At 44.4% G+C, this 24,996-nt stretch overlaps 1 protein-coding gene and 1 long non-coding RNA gene across 6 annotated transcripts in view; one reads left to right on the top strand and one right to left on the bottom strand.

Annotated features, from left to right (window-relative positions):
* PPP2R2D (protein phosphatase 2 regulatory subunit Bdelta) overlaps positions 1-8,482 on the bottom strand; it is a 37,986-nt gene extending 29,504 nt beyond the window's left edge. The window contains exons 1-2 of one of the 5 annotated variants that reach the window (XM_087767790.1): positions 8,334-8,482; positions 7,900-7,992 (exon numbers count right to left, since the gene is read on the bottom strand). In XM_087767790.1, coding sequence (XP_087623916.1) covers positions 7,900-7,992; positions 8,334-8,340 — 100 coding nt within the window. In that variant the 5' untranslated portion in view covers positions 8,341-8,482. Of the gene's footprint in view, positions 1-4,305; positions 4,416-7,899; positions 7,993-8,333 lie in introns of those variants that run through there. The other 4 variants (XM_087767793.1, XM_087767794.1, XM_087767792.1 and 1 more) reach the window with 4 other exon arrangements.
* Positions 8,483-8,554: 72 nt separating this feature from the next.
* On the top strand, positions 8,555-24,251 carry LOC148054905 (uncharacterized). The gene is made up of 3 exons (XR_015706975.1): positions 8,555-8,655; positions 12,348-12,433; positions 24,174-24,251. It is a non-coding gene; the product is annotated as an uncharacterized LOC148054905 (long non-coding RNA).
* The last annotated feature ends 745 nt before the right edge of the window (positions 24,252-24,996 follow it).

Here is a 24,996-nt window from a genome sequence, read left to right as displayed (position 1 = left end):
CGGGGAGGGGGGAGCAGCTGTGTGAAGGCTGGCAGTTACCCGACTTGGGCCGCTACAGCTACCAGACCAGGCGACAGCAGAGCGCCGCCGGCAGGCGCTCGGCCGCCAACCAGGCCGACCCTCCTGCTCTACGCGTCGGGGCGGGCAGCACTAGTGCAACTGCCGCTGCTGCAAGCCTCTGACTTCAGCTCTGATTTCCAGCCCTCAGCCTCCCCCTTCTCTCTCATTTCTGTACCTTTCGCTGGTTTGCTTACGGGTGAACGCGGATTCTCCATACTACGGCTAGCAGGATAGTCAATGAAAAAGATTGGGGTTACTGTGCAATTAGGACGGACTGAGGCTGGGATTGCCGTTATTGTCATGCCCAGGCTCTCCTAAAGCATTGTTTCTTAATTTAACAGTTGATAGAAATCAGATTTCTATCTCTAAATTGTACTGAAAGGTAAGCTGAACTTTAAAGCTATCAATAACCACTTGACAACATACATATACATAGAAGTTACTCTAAGTCACCTATCTTTCAGAATAAGCCACTTTATATCCTCAATTTTTAGATTTCCACTTTTATGATTTATTTGAAGAGTTAACACAGAAGTGAGATGTGTTACAACCCAGAAGAATAAGCCAAAGGTGGTATAGTTTTGCTCAGACCAAATTTCTTCCAGGTTACAGCGGTAAGCACTCTGCCCACTTAAAGTATCCATCAGGTTTAACGATTTTTCATGCCCTAATACTTAAACAACTTGCACAATTACTTGAATTGCCTTTAAGTACCCGGTAGAGTTTAACTCAGTCCAAAATAACCCTGCTTTTTGAACGAGTTTAAATCCTTGAACAGATTTACGGTCAACCAGGGGCATGAAGCGGGCACCTGAGCTGCACGAAGAGCCGCGCAGCGGCTCGGCCAGCACAGCCCAGCTCCAGAAGCAGCAGAAGCTGGCTGAAGTCAGCGCTGCCGCTGGCAGGCCGTGGCAAACGGCAAACAAGAGCACTGCCCTCAACGACCGCCAGCTCCCGGGCGTCCCGGACCCCGCCTGGAGTTAAGCCACTTGGCTTCTCGGTGGAGCGCGCGCCCAGGCCATTCTGTTGGGAGTGCTGTAACCAACTGGTAGAAAAGAAGCAACATAAGGTGTCAAACTGTTCCCAAGACCTGTTCCAAAGGCCAGGCTGCCCAGCAGACTCTCCCGAACCAAATGCTTGTCCAGCTGATTTAACAGTCACCTAAGACTCTGCATCTCATAAGAGACAATTAGTGCAATTCCCTCCTTTATTTAAATTTGCATTTTCTTTTCAATGGAACCAGATCGTAATCTGATTCTGCAAGTCCTTTGAATCATATTAAAAAAAAAAAAAGTCTTCACTGAGTTTAAAGTGCATGTAGTTGTCTGGGTGTGTTAGTACAAAGAAAGGGTAAAGCGGGAGCAAGAAAAGAGTGTAGTAAAGCTGACGTTCAGTGAGACAGAAATAAACTTTACCTCCATGCTTGCCAAGGCGTGCCATGCCTTTTCTTACAAGCAACGAGAACTTATGGAGTCTATTTATAGTATTCAGGACACCATCCAGTATTCTGTATGCAAATCCACTGCCTCAGTATTATTTTTTTAACCTCTGGAATAGTAATTCCAATAACTTTCTCCTACTGGAAGTATATTTAATTAATTTGTGTTATTCTGTTAAGTTTTTTTCCTAAGGAGTTAATTGACATGCTTTTCATTGTACTTTTATTAAGAGTAAATAAATAAAAACCTTAACCTGATGGGTAAATAAAATTTTTCATCCAGTTACAGCTTTTGCACCTTCCTGTCCCTTTTTTTTTTTTTCTAAAATTTAAATAAAATGGGCTTTGTCATTTTGTATCAAGCCTCCCCCCAGATGTTAAAATCCTCAACAACTGGCACAGTAACGAGAGTGCGCATGGGACCCGTACGAAAGGTTTCCCGGGTCGCTAGGTAATACAACCTGCTGTCACCACAGCCTGCCACTCTGCGGAGAGACAAACGGCAGCGGCCTTCACTGCTCGCAGATTAACAGTGCGGATGTAAAGACTTGTACTGATTTCTATATTCCCACTACTCAAAATGTTTTGTTTTGCATTCCCACCTTACAACTCTGCAATGGATACTCAATGCTCACCCAAGCTGTTTAGCATTCACTCATGAGTTACACATTCCTGCAGCTTCCCATTGTAATCAAAACATCATCCATCTACACCTAGTAATTTGTGTCCTCTTTAGCCTAGTTGTCGCTTAGTCTTTTAAAGGATTTTTTTTATCTATTCTTTAATATTCCACTTGCCATCTTTCACTGGTATCGAGAACTTCTTTTCCCCTTAATGCCCATAAACCTACACCTCTGTAGTTTTCTGACAAGATTGTCCTTTCTTTTACGTATCTGTGTCAGGAAAAAGATGCTAGATACAAAAGCTATGGGTGAACTTCAGCATTTATGAACCACTTCTGACTGCCTTTAAGCCTCCACCTAGGCCGTAAACTTCCCAGTTTCCTTTACAAAAAGGATAGACATCGTTTTCACAATTCTCAGAACGCTAAACATTTCTCTACTTATATTCATACTCCTCCTGCCCCTGCAGTTCCATTAACCCATCATGTGCATATGCCAGAAAAAAAACATCAAAATTTGATACCACGGTAAAGATTACAGATTTAAGTTCACTGTATGTGAGTTGGCAGGACAGATTCTCTTCTCCACAGAAAACCGAGAAGACATCACTTGACATGACCACTTTTATGAAGCCTGAAGATCACCTGGAACTTTTTTTTTTTTTAAAAAAAAAAAAGCATAGCTATTCACTTGTAAATCTGGGCTTCCTCACTATGAGGAGTCATACTCTAAAGATTATCAGAGAGAAACTTCAAGAAGTTCACTAATGCAGCATTTCTCACACACAACACCTTGTCTTAATAGGCTTCACAGTTACTTATACATTAAGATACAGTAAGACAGTGCAATTTACTTTCCAGTGGCATAACACCTTGGTTTACTTGTTGTCTGACAGAACTGGAATTCAAAAGAGCACTTACTATTAAATACTACTGGCTGAAAACAACATTTTGATGGAATAGTGTTGTGGAATAAAGGGTGAAGACAAATTCTTGGTCCATGGGTTGTACAAAGACTTGGGACTGAAGTGGTCTACCTGAAACATCAAGGCTACTTTCTTCAACGGGAAACCACAACATAACATGTGCTCAGGTCAAAACTGTTGGCAAAACACCAAAATGTTTCCCAAAGTCGGTATTACGTCATCATGTGTATCATGCAGAACACCATGTGCAACACACACAAAGCAGGCAAGATCGAGGAAACTTTCAAAACCTCTGGTCCCTGCAAGAAACGGTGGCTCTTCAGAATATTCACAGCAGTCCTCTGGGGAGTAGAGAGGTGGTAAAATGTGAAAGGATCAAGGCAAAAGCACACTACTACATATCATGTAAACCAGGGATAAGTGCATAATGTTTTAGGGAGGGCAAAAGAGCAGGCATCTAAAGTCCTGTTTATGGCAAAACATCATTTTTCAAGGAGAAAAACACCCAAACAAAACACAGCTTAAAAGCCCACCCTCTGCCCTATTCCAGTAGTAAGTGACATCTTCAGGGATAACCAATTATTTACAATGAAAGGAAACAATACATATGGCTTAATAATGGAGTCATTATTACCATATTTTCCAGTTCTTGCAGAAAAAAAAAAATCGTAAAGATATCAACCAATTCTGCCATTTCTTCCATGCAGTTTTAACCAGATGTCAAATTGCTGTACCTCTTTTGGAATATTTTTTTACAAGTCTGAAATCATGTCAGAATTTGCTTTAAAAACAGCGAGAACAGGCCAGTTAAAGTCCCGAACGACACATGAGAACCTTTTTAAACTGGCGATTTGTAAAGATGATTTAACACTACGAGTGCTTTTATACTCTTGTATCCAGACTTGAGAACAACTACAGGATTATAGTCCAATATATTTTTGGTGGTGTTCTCTACTTGTGTTCTGCATTCTGACAAACTTCTGAGGTGCACTTTCTTAGCACTGTAACAAGCTTTAAAAGGAGAAGTAAAGAATTTGTTGAACTGATGATAACAAGGTATCTTTTAGTTTATCAGTGCTGTCAATACCAATTAATAGTTGGAGAATTTAAAAAAAAACACAGTACTTCTCTTTGATTTTTAAATGGAGATACAAAATTTCTTAACAAGTAGAAAATCCAATACAATAAGACAAGCATTCTGAACGTCAATGACAACTTTTTTTGAAGAACAAAAGTTTTGCTCATGTGAAATACCTTACCAAGGTTCATCCTCAAGTTAATGAACGGGAGCTTCCAAGGAGCTCTTGTCCATCACAAAAGGGCACCACGTCCAGCATTTCTGTGCAAGACTAGGCTTTACACTCAGCTGCTTCAAAAAAGGTTTCAAATATAACACTTAAAACAGTTTAAGACTTAAGCTGATGAAGGTCCAAGAGGAAAGCAGTACCTGTTTCATTTAGTGGAGTAACCATACCCTTAAAGCTGCTTATATCTGAAACAGGAAGATTTATCTAACCACTGCCAAAGTAAAACAGCATTTACAGAAGGGAACAGTTCATCACAATCCAAAACCCCATACTGACTGCTTTGAAAAACCCAAAGAAATCCCAATGTCAGTAACGGGAAACCCATCCTCTCCACAGCACAGAGGTTCACATTCTGACAAGCACGAGATTCTCCCCAGTATTTCCAACTCGTCACTAGCACGAGTCAGTTAGGAAGATTTCTAGTGCCCTATATATATATGTGTGTGTGTGTATACACACACACATATATACATACACACACATATATATATACACAATTTTATACATATATATATATATATTCTGTTAATTACATCCCAAAGTGGTCATGGATTATATGCAGAACATCTGGCCCAAGGGAATTTGGGGATATCTGTACATTATTTAATACACTGTTTCATATTTTGCTTGCCAAAAAAACCCACAACAGAACTTTTTTGAACGTGCAAAACAAATTAAACACTGCAATCACAAAACTGATTAGGTTTCAGGCAGCATTAAAAAAAAAAAAAAAAAGCCTGTGTTTAGAAAGCTACTTTCTACCAAAAAAGGTAATCCAAGAATAACAAGTTTCACAGGCAATCAGTATGATTTAGTAATCACATGGTTTTACGCTAACAACAGAATTACAACACAATTTTAAATTACTTTTTAATTAAGCTTGTTGCCATCCTCAATATCAATTCTTTCATTCAATATCTGTTTTAGCCTCTAATCCTCCTCCTTGAATCCAATTAAACTTTGCTGCTTTAGAAAACTACGTATTTCAATAACTGGTATATTCTCCTGATCTTTTTGAAATGGCCAGATTGGTCATATAAACACTGCTCTGCTACTTACTTAAAAAGAGCATTGTACAGATTTAGAAGATTACTCACTGAAGAAAGCGAATACACAGAAAAGGCAAAGTGATTTTCTATATTAATGACCTAGTTAGAAAAAATCCTGGGAATGGAGATAGCAGTTGCAAATCTAACTATAGCAAGTTGTCATAGCCACGTTAATATTTTTATTAAAGGAATACACGTGAGAAACAACTACTGAACATAAAACGTGTTCTAGAATTGCAATTCAAAATGAAGTGACTTTTTGGTGAAGTTGCCTGACTACCAGGCTTCACAATTTCAACTACTGAACGAACCGTCTCTAAGAACATTTAGCAAAAAAGTCTGCATTTAATACATTTGACAGCTACTTTATGTTGTCATTTTCAGATTTTCTCTATAGAGCTTATTTTTCACAAAACAGAAGAGAGAAAAATATACAGAAATAGCAAGTTTTCATTATCACAAAAATTTACATGAAATTCACATGCAATAGTGAACAGTGATAGTTTGATGTAGTATTTGCAGCAAGGCAGCAGTGGCCCATCAAATAGGTTCAGATCTGCAGTTTGGTAAAAGTTGTTTTAAAAAATGGTAATTAGTAAATATTTCCATAACTGGGGCCAAAAATCTAGCAATGGAATGGCACTCTTACTGCATACTGCTGAATCAAATTTGGGCAATTATTAGCGAATAACTTGTACATTTTCTTTATTTCATTCCAATTTCAAGGCAAAAACTAATGGGGGTGGGGGGAAGCCCACAAACCAAAATAAAGAAAATGAGTCACAAAACCTGTAAGCAGTTCTTGTATTCCAACAGGAAAATGAAACTCTAGTACCAATTCTGCAAAACCAGGTGCTGAATGATTAGATTACTTATATTAATCGCCCTATAAAGAAAATTAAATTCCTCAGATATAGTAGCATCACACACAATCTGAAGTCCTCGCTCCAGGAAAAGTCACATTAATAAGGTACATCTGGGGAAATGTTGAGCATTATCATCACTATTTCCCCTTACCACTCCTAGTTACTTAAAACAGAGAGCCTTCCCCTCTCTAACTGAAGAACTCTACCTCGGTTATGTGTCTCATCAGTAATGTAAGTTCCTCTTTGAACAGTCCTGCTAGGCACTTAAATAATTAAAGGGGTTTAAGATATATTGGTGTTTCAAAAACCAGAAACTTTCCAGCTCCACACAAACTCATGTTGCTCAACAACTGACTGGGAAATAAGGTGGTCACAGAAGTATATTTTTTGCAACACGGAGAACTGACTTTTAGTCACATAGATGATAGTTACTAGGAAAAAAAGGACCATTTGGGAAACTCACAAAAGCTACTTAAATACATTTTCAGAAGAATTCTGGGAACTTCAGAACAATAGTACAACTTACAAAATACATTTAGGGAAAAAAAAATTGAAGAAAACAACAACTGAGTCTGATTACTGGTTTCTCAAGCAGTTTTCAAGTCTCCCATAGCTATTATTTTAAATGGAATGCCAAACAAGTGGCATGAAAATGAAAACATTGTCAGCATAATTTCCCTGTAGTAGACAGTAAGAAAAAATGTTTACTGCATCCAGTAAAAAAAAAAAAAAAATCCAAACCCCAAGATGACCACACACTGGCACTATTTCGCTTAATACAGTAAACACAGCTACTCCAGTTAATGGAGTAAAATCAAAGAAACGGCACAGAATTATGCTTCACAAACATACCTCACGCCCTCTTTTCTAAAAAGCATTGCCAGGCTGAACAGTTTGAACACAGAAAATTTAGGAAAAAAGGAACTTTCTCATCAAAGTCGAGCAAAACTTCACATAGTTTCTACATACCACAGAGAAACGCTTTTTCCAATTAAAACATTTCTTATTTTCTACTCATTCCAAAACATGCTGTGCTTAGAAAGTTTCAGAGAAATGTAAAGGTGTGCCCATTCTCCCTATTTCAATATCCCTATTTATAGCTTCAAACGTTAACAAGTAGGAATAAAATCTCTTCACAGCTGCAGAAAGCCTTTAAACCCTACTTTTTAAATTAAGCACAGATGACAGACCTGCACACTCTCTCTGTTGCTCTCTTTGCGTCAGAGTGAAACTTGACAAGCCTGACAGACTCCATTTGCGTGGTTTTTTTTTTTTTTTCCCCCTGTGTTTTATCACTGTCATTACCTTTTCTCCCTAGCGATTAGAATTAAAGAACAGCAGGAAGCCACCGTGTCTTCTCCATTATGCTCGCCCGAAAAGAGAGCACATCGCGCTGGAAGCCCAGGCGCCAGCTTAGTCATCGCAACGCACCCCCATCCTGCGCGCCGCGGCCGGCAGCGGGGCGATGCTGCGGCTCAGCCGGCCCCGGCCCGGACACATGCCGAGAGAGGGAGGCGGGGGTGGGTGCCCGCGGCTCCGGCGGAGCGGGAGGCAGGGACGGAGCCACCGGCGCCTCCGGGAGCCCGCGGCACCGCGGGGGCTGCTCCGCCGCGGCCCGGCCCGGCGCTTACCTTCCGCCACATCCTCGTCGATAGCCCCCTTCACCTGGGAGAAGCACCACTGGAAGTCGTTGCTGCCGCCGCCGCCTCCACCTCCTGCCACCCCTGAAGAGGGAAGAGAGGGCGGTGAGGGGAGGGGCGCCCGCCCGGCCCGGCGCCCCGCGGAGCCCACGCCGACCCCCCGGCCCCGGCCCGGCCCGGCCCCTTCCCCGGCGGGGCCCGCTCCGCCGCCGCACGGCCCGGCCCAGGCCAGGCCAGGCAAGGCCGCCTCGGCCCCACGCCGCGGCTCAGCCCAGCGCCCCGCGGGGCAGCCCCGCTCCCCACAGCCCCCGCCACCCGGATCCCCGCGGCCCGGCCCGGCCTGCCCTGCCGGCTCCCGCGGCGCCCTCCGCCCGGCGGGCGAAGCGGCTCCGGAGGCGCGGCGCGGCCGGCCGGCCCGGCCTCACCTGCCATGTCGCACGGTGCCGGTGGGGCGGGGGCGGGGGGCCGCGGGGGGAGGCGCCGGCCGGGAGCGGGTCGCAGCCGCCGCCGCCGCCGCACGGAGCTGCCGCCGCGGGAGGTTTCGGGGTTTCAAAATGGCGCCCATTGCCGGTCGGCCTGATCCGGTGACGTCATCGCCCCGGCTCCCCTCCGGGAGCGCGGGCGGCGGGGCCGGGCCGGGGCGGCGGCGGCGGCGGCGGCTGCTGGGCCGGGGCAGGGGCAGGGGCAGGCCCCGCTCGGCGGGGCGGGCAGGCGGGCCCGGCGCTCGCAGGGGAGGCGGAGGAGGAGGTCCGTGCCGCGGAGGCGCTTCCCGGGCGGCGGCCGGCAGCGAGGGAGGGAGCGGGGGCTCCGGACTCAGCCTTCCAACGCGCCTTGGCCTCAGCGGGCCGGGGCTGCCAGAGCGGCCTCGGGGGCCGCTGCGGAGATAACCTTGCCGATATGCCTTCCGATTTATTTGTGCTTATTTTTTTAATTGTGACGTTCCCTGAAAATATGGACGTGCTTCTTGCTTGTTTGCTCTTTCAGCGAGCGCCAGCCCCCGGGGCGGCTTGGGGGTCACGGCGTGCGGCGCGGCCTGAGGAGAGGGGAGCGGGCCCGGCCTCCCGGGCGCTGACGGAGGGGCAGGCCTCGCCTGGGAGCGGCCTGGGGACCAGAGGCCTGCGAGGGCCGGTCCTGCTCAGGCAGGCAGCCCGTGAGGCCCGGCCCTGCCCGGGTTTTTGAAGCCCAGGTGGTGACAGAGCGGTGACGGTGTCAGGGAACGCGGCTGGTGTCTGGTAAATGGAGCGTCACCGCCTGCGCCTGCTGCCTTCGACGTCGCAGCTCTGCTGCCCAGGGAGCGTGCCTTCCCGGCGTCTCTGTCTGGAGTGATGGGAAGATGCACACTCCTCTCTTTTAACGCTGTGAATATTACCGATGCTCTGTTTAGTTTTGGCCTCTTATGCTGATTGTTTTTTTCCTAAATCAGCACAGATGCTGAAAGCTGTGAAGATGCAATTTTTGCCCCTAAATCCCAAAGAGCAGAAAGAAATCAAAACTGTGTTTTTCGAAAACTCCTGTGTTGATGTATTTTTGACCTACGAGTCCCTCAGATGGTGGTCTAACATAAACTTTGAAGCCCTTACCGCTTCTAGGGCAGTGCTAAGTGCTTAGAAAGGTAACAGGTCTATGCTAGTGTCTTAAATGTTAGGTATGTTTCCTAAATCACCTTGGGTGTAGGAAATAGAAGCAAAGTGGTTGATGAACAGGTCTTGAATGCAAGTGAGAAGAGAAGTAGATCCTCTTCCTTACGGAGTAAGAGTCTTGTTAGTGATAAGTAACACTAAGTAAAGCGCTCCACAGTGAGTCTTCCTCTCGTATTGAATGGGTGTTCAGCTGTAGGTGCTTCGGGATCTTCCTGCAGAAGGGCTTAGTCTGACGCTTGCCTGAGTTCAGTAAGGTTCCTCTCAGAGGTGATTTCTGCTCCAGGCTTGCAGCCTCTTCCTGATACCTTAGATACAGAAAAGCATTTGACTTAAGTCTTCTTTATTTAAGTTCTTGGTATGATGTCTGTGTCCATTTATGAATTGATCACTTGATTTGTATTGTTTATTCCTTATACAGTGTATTATGTATTTAAATGAAATTATTTTCAGCTTGCTCTTCTGAGTGTGTCTCCTTTGTAGGTATAGGAAAGTAATCTTTTAAGGGGAGTGGGTATTAGTTGTGTTTTATTAACTATTCTCTGCGCTTAGCAAAACTCCTACTTGTCTGTTGAAAGTTGTCCATTTTATTTTTTGATTGACTTGCACATTCAGCCCATAGTGATTAGCCAGCTGTATCCATATATAAAATTAGTGTTATATGTATGTCATAATTTTACGGATACATGAAACTTCTGTATTGAAAAATGAAGAGTGTATCACTAATGGAAATCCAAACGGTATTGATTTTATTTTGAAAGGAACTCAGTCTTGAAGTTTTTATTTTTGAAGGGTTTTTTATTGCTTTTTATTAGCAACAGAAACATATTTAAATAACAAATTTAAATTCATGCATGCTATGAGCAGAACAGGTATAGGTCAACTGCAGACTAGGCCTTGTGCCTTGAGATTTTATTTCAGCTTGAAGTAAACACTGGCTTCGTTCCGTTACTGGACCGAGAGCAGAGGTTTTATGTCACGCTGTTGGCCTGAGTCTGCTTAAATCTTGATGACAGCTACTAGTCATGAATCAGGTCTATGACCTGACCTTCTAGGAATTTTTTAACGAGAAACATCAATTTAAGAGTTAAATAAAAAAATCAGTGGAAAATCAGTATTCTTACCAGCTTTTTTGCATGCGTTATGTTACCATTATGGTGAGCCGTATGTGTAATGGTAAAATTTTAAAAATAAATAAAACCGCTGGATCTCTCTTGTGTCTGTGTTTCGGATGTCTTCAGCCATCTAGGGAGTGACTGCGGGGAAGGTGGAGGACGGCCGCCGCTCTGGTTTACAGCCAAAGTCGATCAATGCAGGTTCCAGCAAGGGAAATGCGGATCAGATGTAAGGAAAGGGCTCTTCGCAGGAGGGTGGTCTGACGCCGGATCCAGCGGCCCAGAGCTGGAGGAGGCCCCATCCTTGGGGAAGGTCTTGACTTGACTGGCCGAGGCCGTGAGCAGCCTGACCTGGCTTTTAAAAGTGACCCTGCTTTAAGCAGGGATTTGGGGCAGATCTGGAGGACCTCTGGAGGTCCCTCCCAGCTGAAATGGTTGGAGTCTATGAGATGCATTGTCTCAATTCTTACCTTAGCATTTTTGTATGTCTGTGTGGGGTTTTTTTCACTCTTTCGTGCAGTAATGTGCTTTTGGAGTGAACTAGATGCCTTTATGTGCCACAAACTCATGTAAATTAATGAGTATGTATAATCAGAGAGAAAATTAAGATGTTGACATGGGTAAATTGTTTTGAGGATATTCTGCTAATTGGAAAACTGAAGTTAAAATAGCTATTAATTAAGTTAATCTCTTGAAATGGGTGCATGGATTTGTTCATTTTCTAATGTATGCAATTTTATGAGCAGGATCTTTTTTAAAGTGTTGCTATGAAGTGCTTTTTTTTAAGAAAGTTAAATTAATATGCAGAATGCACCTGTTCTCGTTGATTATATTCAAAGAATAGGTTAAGAAAAATGAAGGCATTAGTTAGTTTTTACAAGCTTCCTAAAGTTTGGAGCTCAAATTGGAAAGAATGTGTTGATAGAAGAAGATTCAGCCCGCCGTGATCTGTTGGGTGTTTTGCAGTCTATGAACCTGTTTACAGTTGTCTGACACTTGTGTGCGTCTTTCTTAAAATATTACTCCGCTCCCTTGCTTCTTTGTACCTGGAAGTTTGTGTTGGTCACTTGTATCGGATTGCTGGGAGCGTTGTCCCGTGCTCGGCTATCCGTGCGTCGGGGAGCCCCCGGGGAGGCCGTTGCTCAAGCAGCGGGATGGGGGTGGGTGTGCTACTTCTGTACAATTCTCAGAATTAAAGCACGGAGCGTTTGCGGTGGCTGTTTCCAGTGTAATGGTTTAGCGTCATGTATTTAGGAGTTGCGCTTGGAAGACAGTCACGCTTTGCTCTTGCCACACTTAGCAAGAAAAGCTACTGACAGCTATGTTTCCAAATGCTCTCTCGAAATAGTATCTTGCCCAGCCAGCTGCCTCGTGCCCCCTGACATATGCTGTGTGAAGTGTTGTTGCCAACTCGTCAGCAGTTGTTTCTCATCGTATTTCCCATTATCTGTTTATGATTAAACAAAGCCCTGAACTCTGCTGGTGGTTTGGTAGCGGCCTTTCACTACTGTGGCTTTGAAAACAAAGCATGCTGGAAGTGTATTTATATTTTAAAAAAACGTAGTGCAAGCCGTAGAAATAGCATTTATCATAGAGCGAAATACAACTGGTTGGCACACAGAATCAGATTTCACTAATAGCTACGTGTCACGTGCTAATTGACATAAAAACATCTGCTTATTCTTAGGTGAGAAGAGCAACAGATTTTTTCCCATGGAATTTTTGTCAGTCTTCCAAACTTCAGAGAAAATGTCTGGTTTACAAGTTGGTATGGTAAGTTATTAGCCCTGTATTTAGTCTTATTACTTGTATTTTTTTTACACTGTGTTTATCAGTATGGTATATAAACATATTCTGGACTTCAGTCCTCAGCCTTAGGCTGGTCTTTGTTTAGCTGTAGCAGTTTGCTGCCCTTGTTGTCTTTGCCCCCCGCCCCCTCGTACACGGATGCCTGCTCTCAGACCTGTCCCAAAGCCGTGAGCTACACCCCCCGCTCTCTCTGGAATATTGTCATTTGCCCGCTCTCTTTTCTGCACCAGAGAGTCCTCGTATCCAGGCCCTCAGTAAAGTAAGTCCCTTTCTTCTTGTCCAGTCTAATGTCCTAAAACTTGCGGTTCAGCTTTTCTCTTGGCTTCCTGCTGTCCTGAAACGCCAGTCCTCCAGGCAGCATCGTCACCTTCCTCGCTGCCACCGGACTGCGTGTCCCGTGCAGAAATCCCTGTGACGCGTTGCAGCCGCCTCTGCCAGCCTGGCCCCAGCTGATGCACGGCACCGGCGAGGGGAGCTCTTCCAGGAAGAAGCAGCACAACCTTTTTTCCTAGCTAGTTTGGCCGCTGCCACGCATTTCATTTGTGTGTTGTGGATAGTTCCTGTATGAGGGAACGGAAGGGATGATGGCATATGCTTTGCTCTCTGTTTACAGCTGCAAAGGTAAAGTGAGCCCTAATTAGTCGCAATTTCTTGTCCTGCTTGCCTTCCAGTAGTATTGTCGGGCGTTTCACACAGTTGTTTAGAGAGGAAAGAATGTGAGGAGAAGGGAAGAACCACAGAGACCTTGCTGCAGCTGACAGTCATGATGAGTATGCCTTGGGAATGTCAGCTTTAGACATCTGAAAGCAGTGATTTTTTTTCCCCAAAATAGAAACAAAAGAAACTCTTCGATAGCTGAATCACCTCCTGACTGAAGAAAATGTCTGTTCTATTGTGTTTTTCATGCTGTGATCCAGTAATTGCTCTCTGGCATTATAAGGAAAGATCTTGAGCTAAACAAAAACTTCAGGCAGCTTCTCAGCACTCTGTGAACACTTCTATATAAAACACTTTTTTAGTAATGTCAAAAACATTGCTGCTTGCAGAGGATCTTGGGAACGGTTGCTTCGTATGCCTGGTTGAGGAGCCACAAGACTTTTCTACTAAATTGCATTGGCGTGGATTTGAAAATGGTTTTGCGTTTTACTCAGGACCAAGCCAGGGGTTACACCTCATTTTGGGCAGTGACTCGCTCTTCCATAAAACAGTAGTTGGTAGTAGCTAAGATGAAGTTTGGAGATTAGTTTGGCCTTTATGGCCCCGTCTATGTAGATTGAGAAAATTATGAGTGACTTTACCTTTGCCTTTGCTGCCCTTTTCTCCTCTCGGGTACCCTTTAGCATGTTGCAGTCAGCTTTGCCATCCTGGCAGACAGGCAGTAATTTTGATCAATGCTGTAGCCTTTGTATTTTGGCTTGTAATTTCAGTCCACGTGTACTCATGGTTGCTTCTTTATTTAATTTTATTCTGTGTTTGCTGTGGCGCTGCACCGCCAGCAGCATGCCCTAGTCTCTCTTTCCGGCATGTTTCTCCTCCTGCATTGAAGCCTTCTGCTGTTTGTCTTCGTTCCGCAGCCTCTGATTATGCCTAGGCAGCCGAAACCATTGTCTGAAAGCTGAAGGACCCAGTTTCTCCAGGTGCCACTGTCAGCAGGTATCAAAACTGCCTGTTGCCCGGATCACTCCAGTACAGGTTACTGGGGTCCTTCAGAGAACACTATCGTAGAAGCCATATTTTTCAGCTTTTTTCTTCCAAAATGAAGTCTTTCCTGTAGATCCTCTTTGCTGTCTCCTGCCCGTAGTGCCTTTACAGAAGTAACGTGGTTGATGGTAATGGGTAACAGTTGCTTTCAGTTCTCCTTGAAGGTGGCTTACTTCCTCAGCAGTGGATCGTTGGACATTTAGCAAAATATTCTTACAACAATTCCATGTGGGTTTGCATCTGTTTGCACTCTTTATTCTGGTTGATTTGGCTCATACAAATAATTTTAAAGCATCGAGGGCATGAAGTATGGCTGTGGACATGCGCCGTTTGAATGTAATGAGGTTGTAATCGCTTCGATTGGAGCCGCCCTTAATTTTTAGTTCTAAGAGGAGCTCAGATAGATAGTATGTTCTGTGAAGATGTAAATCTGTTTCTACATTTCAGTTTTCTTCCATCAAAGTAGGAAAGCGCCAGCAAACCCTAGACGTTGTTTCCTATGTCTGCTTTCCCTGCCGTCAGGTAAAGTCCTTAAAAGACCTCCCTTCCCGTGCACGGTTTTCCTTGTTACGAAGCACTGCTGAGGGTTGTGTGATTTATTTGCATGAAAGCTAGGAACTCCTTCTTGTTTCAAATGAGATTCATCTCAGCTAGCTTTAAGGTCATTATTTCCTTTGACATAAGTGGTTCTTTGCTTTGTCCTGCCCAGAGCCAGTCTCTGCCCTTTTGCTTCAGGGCTTGTTCATCACTGTTCCAGACATTGCAGAAGTGCTATCCATTTCTTTCTCAACTGGAATAGCTATCAGAAGGAACTGGGTGTGTCATTATAGTCTTTCAGTTTAAAATGGGAGCCAAATAGTTGCAAACTTGTTAATGTAATGAAAAACAAATCTGTTTTGTCACTTGCTGTGTTTTCTACTAGTGGTTTAGAAGCCAGCTTCCCTGAAGACATGGTGGTCTCTCATCTAAATAGTCTTGGTTTGGGGGATAGCCGGTGTCACTTCTCTGTGACGTGCTGTCCATCCAGATGGACCTTAATGCTATTTAAGACCTATGCGGATGATGAATGATGAACATCTTGCGAAAATATTCAAGTTGCCTTTCAAGGGAACTTGTATTATTTGATTTGAATGGAATTGCTCACCCCTCTGCTTCTCTTGGATTAGAGTAGAAATTATCTCGATTTCGCAAGTTCGAGAAGATGGATGTCAGACACAGAAGTGAATTAGTCATATCTGTGATAGCAAGATTTCTGTTCCGTGACACGTTGCTAAATGTCAAAGTCTCCTTCCCTCCCAGCCGCAGCTGCTCCATTCTGTGCAACTTCAGTTAAAACTTCAGAGTAATTCCAAACATTTTTGGGTTTGTCCAGCCTCACCCAGATTTTAATTGCAACTTGTGCATTTTCCACCAGAGAAGAAAAGTTATAAACCTGTCACAACCGAGTTATGAGTCACTTCTTCAGCTAGGTGTGGCTGCAGATACTCCACTCCTTTGACTTCAAGAAGTCAGTCATTACCCACCTTTTAACAGTCTGGCAAATTAAGCGTGGTATAGGACTTACTCAACTCTCAAGTATTTCTTCCTGTATAAAACTAATATGGATGCTTGAGGGAGGAGGAGAAGAAAAAGAAACACTTCTCTTTGAAACGAAAATATTTGAATTCTACTGTAGACACTCAAGTTAGGAAAACACCTATTTATTTGGACACTGGAACTGGCTGCAGAGAGAAGCACTTAGACCTGTGTGTGGTGATATACATAACTGTAGGAAATGGCATTTTCTTCTTGATGCAGCTTTTCTATTTTGAGATAAAGAAGTCTTGAGTGAAGACTATTTTTTCCCCCTCATACCATGCTGATTGCAGTGTATGATTTCAGGAGGGGCAAAAGAACAAAGGGCCACAGGGACCAAATTCATGACTTAAAATTAAAGAAGATCAATTAGCCCTTCTACGTTCATTGTTAGCTACTGCAGCAGATGCATGTTCCAGCAGCAGCGCTGTAATAAACCCTTGGGGTGGTCTGCTCATGAGACTTTGATTTGGGAAGAGTTAAGCAAAACTCTAAAACAATGTGTTTTTTTTTTTTTTTTTTTTAAGAGAGATGGGACTAAATGAAACCTTAAGACCTTTTCACAGCCAGACAAGTATACTGCCTACTATTTGTCCAACAGGGTGATGCTAAGTTTGATCGATTGCTTCCAGACCTATCATCCTCTTAAATTATTTGACTTTTCAGTAAGAATTAAACATATATGGAAGATAACCAAAGAGTGTTTAAGCGATAGTGAAATAATGGAGAAAATTCAGCATTGAAATAAGTAGCACTAACATATGCTAGAGGTAAGCCTGGTTGGAGGACTCAAAGAGAGGACTTGAGATGTCGGTGGATATTGGTAACAGAATAGGCGTTTTGCTACAGGCTCGATATGGTGCAATTTTAAAGGATTGTAAAATTCTTCTATCTTAAATCTGTCTGTCCTGTGCACCCTTTAGCATTAATGGTGTGTGAAGAGGAGTAAATTCCAAACCAGTGAAAGGTGCCATGTGTATTTTGGACGGTTTTATTGCACCACTGTGCCACTTCAGGAATGTAAGCAGAGACAAGGACGCTCCTGCTGGAAAGGCAGGCTGTGTGCGACAATGCGCAGCTCAGTGTAACGCCAAGAACTGTTGCATTAAGTGTGCTTTTGTGTTCCAGCCTGCGGAAAACAGTGGCCAAGCCTAATGCCCCACAGAGCGCTGCTGTCCCCGTGCACGAGCTGCTTCAGCACCAGCTGAAGTTATCAATGCTCTCCACTCACGCCAGGGAGGCGCGGGTCACGTCTATGTACGCTCGTGTAACCCTCAGAAGTCTCCATTATTCAAAATACATGTGCCAGTGATGCACCGATTTGCTATGAACTTCACACACATGTTGCAGGTCTTCCAGAATGTTAAACGTAAGTTTTGATCAAAAAAGAGAAAAGGAATGTAAGTGCTTATGATAGTTGCAGTTTGACCTGTAAAACGTGGCAGGGAATAGACCTGCAAGCCTTGAAGCGGCTCCTGGGCTCTAACCACTGCGAGACAGCCATGGATGTATTCCCGGGGTGTCGTAGCGATGTCGCCGTGTGCAGGCACGGCCAAGGCCAGGCATCAGAAAAGGAAGAGCAGTCAGAAAACTTAGCCTGGCTTGAGAGACTGGCAGCTCTTCGCAAGTTCTTAGCTGCACAACAGAAGCCCTTAAATGTTCATCTGCCACAACATGTAATGTCACAGATACTCTAAGCAAAACTGGAGAGCTGTCACCATAGTAGATATTGTTTTGTGTTGGCTACCGGTATTCTTGGCTGAATGTTTCTGCTCAAACTGGTCAGCTAAAGAAAGGGCCACTAGCTTCTGTCCTCCGGTGCCGAGTGAAGCTACAGCTGTGTCCTCAGCAGAGCTGTTAGATGTGGGCTTGCACGGGGAAGGGAGCCAGGGCAAACAACAGTCTGAAGAAAAGGAACACAGGTATTTGCTAAATATTTGTTTCGATTATTTGAACGACCCTGTATTCTCACCACAAGCTTGTAAAGTGTTTACAGCCACTTCCCGATTGAGGACTACTGACTGAAACGGAATATCCTAGTTGTATACGATTACAAATTTTATTAGTAGTGCAAGTTGTCTCTACTTTTAAACTGTTTTTTAAAGTCAAAATTCCAAACTGAAGTCTTTTGCATTGATTAATTTACATTTCAATGTCATAAAAGCTGCTAACAAAGGCATACCCATTAAAAAAAAAGTATTAAGGTTCTTGTTTTGTTGTATTAGAAGCACTGGTTGGTTACCTGGGAAGATGCCTTCAGGGAGGTTTGCTGGGATAGGAGTCGCTAGGTACAAGTTCAGCTGTCCTTGCTGGTTTGCTTTTGCTGTCACCCAGATGGACAATTTTAGCTGTGTATTCAGCTTACTCCAGCGTTGCAGCACATGTATGGTTAATGCTTTTAAAGTTTACTGCTTTTTGTACAGTGTTTCCAAGGTTTAACCTTTCTTCTTTACCCACATGCCAATGTTTTTGTCAAAACTCTCCTCTTCTCATGTCTGGGCTGCTGGAGCCTTCCCCTTGGTGGTGGCTCGTCCAGCTGTGCCGTTGTTCGAAACCATTCACAGTCCTGCTGCTGACGCTGGCTCTTGGTTCGCCGCTCCGATAAAAGTGCACAAGCCCATTCACAGGTTCTCCTGCATTCAGCACATCGAAAATGGTCATCGTACTTCTCACTTTACAAATCTTCTATATTAAAACCTCTTTTTATCTTAGACATGTAATGAATATTAATTCTTGAAGCATCCCAAGAAAATCCCTCTTGAGAGCCTCCAGCCCAGCGAACGGCCACAGGGGAGCAAGGGAGCCCCCGGGCCCGTGGGCCTTCAGCCTCCCCGGGCCGGGAGGAGCGGAGAAGCAGTGATAAACAGCCAGTGAAATTATCTCAGTTATAAGGTCATGGAAAAACATCTTTCCATTGAGAGCTTGAAAGCGCTGCCCTGAGCAATGTTGCTGAGGGACGTCCGTCAGTCCGGTTTAGTTTGCAGTTGGTCTTTGCTTTTTCTCCAGCCTATATGAACCTCTCCGCTACTTGCCTTGCACAAGTATGAGGTCCCCATCCCGAATTCAGCACCAGGTTTCAAGCACTCTGACAGAAACTTGAAGAGAGGTGTTTTTCCTCTAATCAAAGCAAAGTTGTTTTCTCCAGTGATTCGAAAGATGTGGGAAGCAGTAGGGAGAGTTGGGCTTGCTAATAAGTCTCTACACTAAAGTCTCTTTATGGCAGACTTTTTTATGGGAAGTTGAGCTGCTTAAAATTCAGAGAAGGGAAACTTATTTTGAAGTATGAAGCCATGTAATGCATTTCAGAATAGGTGCTGACCTAGGGAAGAAGGTGCTTGCATGGATGGCTTGCAGAAACAGTCACAGCAATGAGATAGGTCTCTACAGTGCTATTCCTCCTGCCTCTGAAATCAAAACTAAATTACTGTTCCTGCCAGAGAGGCGAGCTGATGGGGTTGAAAAAGCCGCCATCTCCCACCTTGGCTGTTGAAAGCTTGTTGCTTCTGAGGAACTGGATGAGTCTGGTGTCTCTCTCTGAAGCTACCTGCCTGGAAATGGCTTAGCAGCTTCTGCGGAGGTGGTTGTATCTCCTGTCTGTAAGTTCCTCTCCAGCCCGTGGCCTTTTTGTTAAGTGTCAGCAGAAGCATGCTGAGGTGTGGAGATGGCAGAGCTGGGGAGCAAAATACCCCTCAGTGCATCAGCAGTTTGACGTAGCCCAAGAGGTTGCTGGGGGACAACGGGGACCGATGAGACAGCGGAGAAAATGGGGTGCACCGGGATGTTCAGAATTAGGCAAATACCTGAAACGACCGGGGTGCGATCGGAGAGGGTCAGGCTGTTGGACGGGGAGGAGGTTATTGCGGGATCGTAGATTTGCTGATTATTGCTGTCGAGGGCTGAGATGATGTGGAGTTCTGCTTGTCTGCGCAGCGTTATGACCTTGCCCGTGTGCCTTACCCGTTCTGCTGCGGGCACTTAGCTTTCACCCCGGCGCTCTCAGCTACCGGGTTATGGAGATTTATGCTTGTCCTTGTCTTGAGAATTTAGGCTATGGTAACTACGTTCAAACGGCCGTGTAAACTGACAGTAACATGGATAGATGCTGCATCCCGACACTTCTGTGCAATCAGACAGAAAATGAAGCTGGCTGCTGGGAATTAGGATGTAATGCTAATAGATTCCTCCTCATTCAGAGCATTGTTTGGGTAGTTCGTATCAATTTAATGCTGTTTAGGCTAAATAAATTATGGACGGTGTGTTCTCAAATCTTGTCTTTCACTGCACAGTGGCAAGAACATTGTCACGGGGAATGATGTGTCATTCCCAGGTTATATGTTTACACTGATAAGGGAAATTTGGCTAACCACTGTGGTGTGGACAGCTAGCACAAGGTGTTATCTACAGCTGTGACCATATAGTTTTAAACATTGATTGAAGTTATAAGGATTGTATTTTGCTTTCTTTTGAACTAGTTAGTAGTCTGCAATTAAAGACTCATGCAAATATGCTGTTATCCATCCAGCAAATTTAAAACTCATGCAGTGTTTAAAAAAAACTTTTTTTTTTTTTCTTTGAAGTGCTGTACTTTATTTTTAATATGGATGTTACTGACTTTGACCATTTGGCTGTGATCTCTTGGGTTCCCTTGGCAGTGTTAGGACATTTGGTGAAGCAAAGCTTCCCTCACCCGAGCAGCTCCTCCTCTCTTCTCTGGAACCAAACGCTAGGCTAATTCTGAACACGAAATACAGTTCCGGTGGGAAGTTTAGCCCTTAGGATATCGAATATTCAAATATACATTGTTTTCCTAAAGTAGCACCTTTAATGTGTTGCAAATATTTATTTTTTTATGTGGCATAATTGATACTGTTGGTGCTCAACTATTGCCTGTTATTAGCGCTTCTTGTACAAGAAGAAAATGGTTTGTCGTGTTTGCTGTTCTGCTTACCTACTTTCTAGTTGTAAGTACACAACCCTCATCATCTCTTGGTGTTGTTTCACGTGTGCGGTAGTGCTCTCTGCCGTCCTAGAGCTACAACTGCAACAGGGAAATCTCTGCTGTAGCTGATCCTTTGCTGCTCCTCCCCGAGGCTCAAGTGTTTGGGGACTCCATCCATGATTTCACACCCCTCCTCCGAGATACTGGCCGTTAGTAGGTTTAACTTCATTCAAACGAATGGAATGGATGCTTTGCATTCAGACGGGTCCCTGGCCCGTGACACGCCTCTCCGCAGGTGTGGGATGGTGTTTCCTCTGCCCTAGAGCTGGGTGCGAGGCCAGGCTGGGCTCCGAGGGACCCGCGGGGGCCACTGGGGCCACCCAGCACCCGCGTGGGAGTCCCGGGGCGGGGGGACCATCCGCGACAGCGTGGGATTTGACCGAGATCTGGATGATGCCAGCTTTAATTCCCTTGTAATTATAAATAAAAAATTAGGAGTAAGTAAGCACATTCCATAGTCTTTGAGGTAGTTTGTGGATAATACAGAAACGCGTAATTTTAATTGCTGAAGCAGTAGCATTTTATGTACTTAAATCATTCAGTGTTCATAGCAACCTCTGCTTGTAGGTAAAGACAGTTGCGTTGTCCTTGGGAAGTGGAAGGTTTTCAAGGACTAAAGTTTACTTCTGAAGTTATTCCTGTGGTCGGGGGGCAGGGAGCATGGGCTACGATGGGGTATGATGGGATATAAGGGGGTTTTCCCTGAGGAACCCCTGCTTGGGAGCAGCAGCAGTCGTGCCTGGGGTCTGGGGGCTGTGCCCGTGGAAATCGCTCCTTTTCTCCATCCCTGCCCCTGAAGCCTGGGGAGGTACGTGGGCATTCACGACAGCGTGGTCTCTCTTTGGGCATGAAGTCCTCGTGGGTTACAATAACCTTTTATTTCTGGGCACGAATATTTGATCCTGTCTCCTCACGGGATTCGGCAGGGACAAGGGAACTTCATCAGCTCTAAAACAGCACTTGAAATCCAGAGTAAGAACCTGCCTTGAGTTTTCACAAAAGCAGAGAACTGAGGATCAACAAAACAAATCATCAAACAGTCAGAGCAGCAGTCAGGAGCGTTAAACAGAAAGGCTGCAGAGGGGCACAAAGCCGAACGTCCCTCGGAGTGCATGCTTGTCCACAAACAAACCCTGGTTAGCAGCTATGGTGCCCGTGCGAGCGCGTTCATCGCCCGTCCCACTGTACCTTGCTCTGCACAGACAGCAACGTTCCCAGGCAAAGCAAACCCCACCAGGGCCGTTCCCCCGTTGCATTTATGGAGAAGGAAACTGGATCTCCAGGGATTAGGTGGCTGGAGGACGGTGCAGAAGGCAGCTGTTGCGTGTTAAATGGTGGGATAAAACGGTAATCTATGAGGGGCTGCCTGAAGTGGAAGGACCGTGGATTTCATTTTCTGTGTCAGCCTGAGAAAATGTTCAGAGCTTCTGCTTGTATTTTTCTGTAGGTGGTGCCTTTTTATGTACAGCCAAACCTCAGATGAGAATTTGGTTTTTCTTGGTGGACTTTGTTTTCTTGGAAGGCTTGTCCGCGCTGCTGGCGGTGAAGCACAGGTCTTTGCAAAGCCGTGTCCCAAGAACTTGCAGTTAAAGTTTTCTTTTGGCTTTCTTTACACCTCCAGCTAATGCTAGTGAGGACATCGTCCTTGGAGTGAGACTCTGTGCCCTTCCCAAATACGGTATTGCTTGGCAGGAATCAATCTGTTTGTTTCAGTTGTTTACAGAGAATTAATTCTTTTCAGTGCATTTGTTGTTAAAAGATCCAGAGGGAGACAAGCAGTGGTTTGGGTTTCACTGGATTTCTGAATTATTTTGAGCTACTTCCACATCACGTCTGTGATCCTGACAGTGTCTTTAAGTTCTGACCGTTATCCTCCAAACTTGTGAAAGCTGGAGACCTTCCCCACCCGGACCCCAGCAGTGACACCGGAGGCTTCACCTCGCCCTCAGCGGTCACCGTTTTGACGAGGGGTCAGCCCTGAAATGTCACTAAAGCCTCCGACTTGTTCTTTAGGCTTCTTTTTGGTTTGTGGGTTGTTGGTTTTTTTGTTTGTTTTGCTTATTTTAGGTTCCCCCCCCCCCCCCCATCTGAAATTAAGGAGTGGTACTAGAACACGTGTATTCTACAATTTGTAAATTCTTGGCATGCAATGCCTTTCCGTTTGGGGAAAGAGAAAATGTCTGAAATGGGAAAGACTTTTCAAGCAGTTTTTAATTTTTACAATTTTTCTCAACGTTATGGTACTTAAAAATATAAGTAACAAATAGATAGCCTTCTACAAACTAGGGAAAAGTAAATATAATGGTTGTCGTTGAAATTGCTTTATTTGCTTTTCTGTGGCTTTCCATCAAAACCAGAAATCAATCTTGAGCCTTCGGTCCGCACTAGGTAGCCGCTTGGTGGCACTATTGGTCCTTACTATGCCAGGCTCTCACTGGCTGCATTTTCTAATAAAAACTATTTAAACTTTTGGGGTCTCTTAGAAACAGTTCTCCACATGAATGAAAATAGGAACAAGTAGGATTTTTTTTTTTAATGACTACAGTATTATGGAGCTTTATCATAATGGACCGGCTTCTCTAGGTCATGGTTTTTCATCTTTCTTTAAAGTGAAAAACGTGTAAAACACAGGGAAATGTCTCCGAACCCATTTTCCAGTATTCACACACTCCGAGCCAATGGGTAGAATACTAATAAAGGAAAAGCGTTTTGTATGGAAATGCTCCGTCACAAGTTAAAGGTTAAGGATTCATTTTTATACTCCATAAGAACGAATGCATAATTGCTATCTGCTAATTCAGAAAAACGAGTGATGGATTAATAACTACAAGACCAAAGGCATGACGGAGAAGACAGATGGCATGGTTGGTTTAAAAAAAAAAATTCCCTAGGACATCTACCATTCATATTCCTTTTTTCCTTCTTGGCACTTCTCATGTTTCCTTTTTACATTGCGTGTACTGAACGAGGGCGGCTCATCACCACAGAATAATCGTTTATTCTGCAGCATACATCAGTTGTAGCTGGCCGCTGCAGGCAGCAGCTCCCAGGCGATGGTGCCTGGGTCGCGCCAGTTCACGTTGGAAGTTGTGCTGCACCATAGGATTTAGGCAAACCAGAGAGTGAAACCCCTTGTAAGGGCATTAGCTATTGGCACAACACGAGTTTGGACAGCAACGTGGAAAGTTTCTGGTCTTCAAACTGTAATTTGCCGTATTTTTGAGTAATGATATTCAGCCAGTTGTGAAGACGTTTTCTCTTATGGAGACATTAAAATGATGATTACTGTAATATACTGAAATGCTGTTTGAGAAGTTGCATTTCAAAGCATAAGCCTTCCCAATGTGGATACAAAATTAAAGCAATAATAAAAGTACTGAGAGTCATTACATTGATAACATTGTCTCTCTCTGACATCTCTACCTCCAGTCATCCATGGTGTTATCTTCTGGCTCGTAACATGGAAGAAATGCTTCTGGCTCGTGCTGTAGAGGGGAGCAAAGTCACAACCCAGGTCCAGGTCTGACCCTTTGGTGGAGCAGGGAATTGCATCAGGTTGGTCCGACTGCGGGTGTCCATGCCCTGCTGCCGGGGGTTGGCCTCTCTGCATCCCTCCTCCTCCTCCTTGCCCGGTAGCTGTACGGCATAATGAGCCCAAAAGGGTGTTTGTGGCCAGTGACCTACTGCTGAAGCGCTTTTCTTTCCTTACCCTGCTCACCGGTTATGCCCACACACACCTTCCACCTCCTGTGCTCAGAGGAGGGGAGAAGAGCTCAGCTTTTATTTTTTTTCCCCTCTTGATCTGCACTCATCTACACAGGCAGCAGCATTAAGCCTTCACCCAAACTGCTTCGCTAGCTGTTCTGCTGACCCTCGTGGAGATGGCTTATGTTCACTCTGGTGTCAGAACGGCAGTTACCTCTGGGTTCAGAATAGGTCTGGTCTGTTCAGGAAATCTCTGTTTTCAGCTTTAAATATTCTTTAAATTCCATGAAAAATAAAATTAGATACGTTTTTAATTAAAACTGGAAAATTCATATACCGTCCCCCATCCCCAGTTGTATTTATCAAAATGTAGCTTTCCCTGGAAAGACCGTTTTTTAATTTTATTTTTGTGAGAAACCTTTATTTTAATATTTACCAGAAATAATTTCAGGGAGTCTAGAAATCCCGAACACCGTATTTCCTCTAATCCTACAGTGCATTAGATGGTGCAGCTGATTTAGAGTTGGGGGAAATGGAAACCTCAACG

Source organism: Nipponia nippon, unplaced genomic scaffold (assembly GCF_047370975.1).
Source record: "Nipponia nippon isolate SJK-2023a ecotype South Korea unplaced genomic scaffold, ASM4737097v1 scaffold_3, whole genome shotgun sequence".
In the NCBI taxonomy this organism is placed as follows: Eukaryota; Metazoa; Chordata; class Aves; order Pelecaniformes; family Threskiornithidae; genus Nipponia; species Nipponia nippon.
Note: the sequence above shows the minus strand (reverse complement) of the source record. Positions and strands in the feature narration are given on the sequence as shown.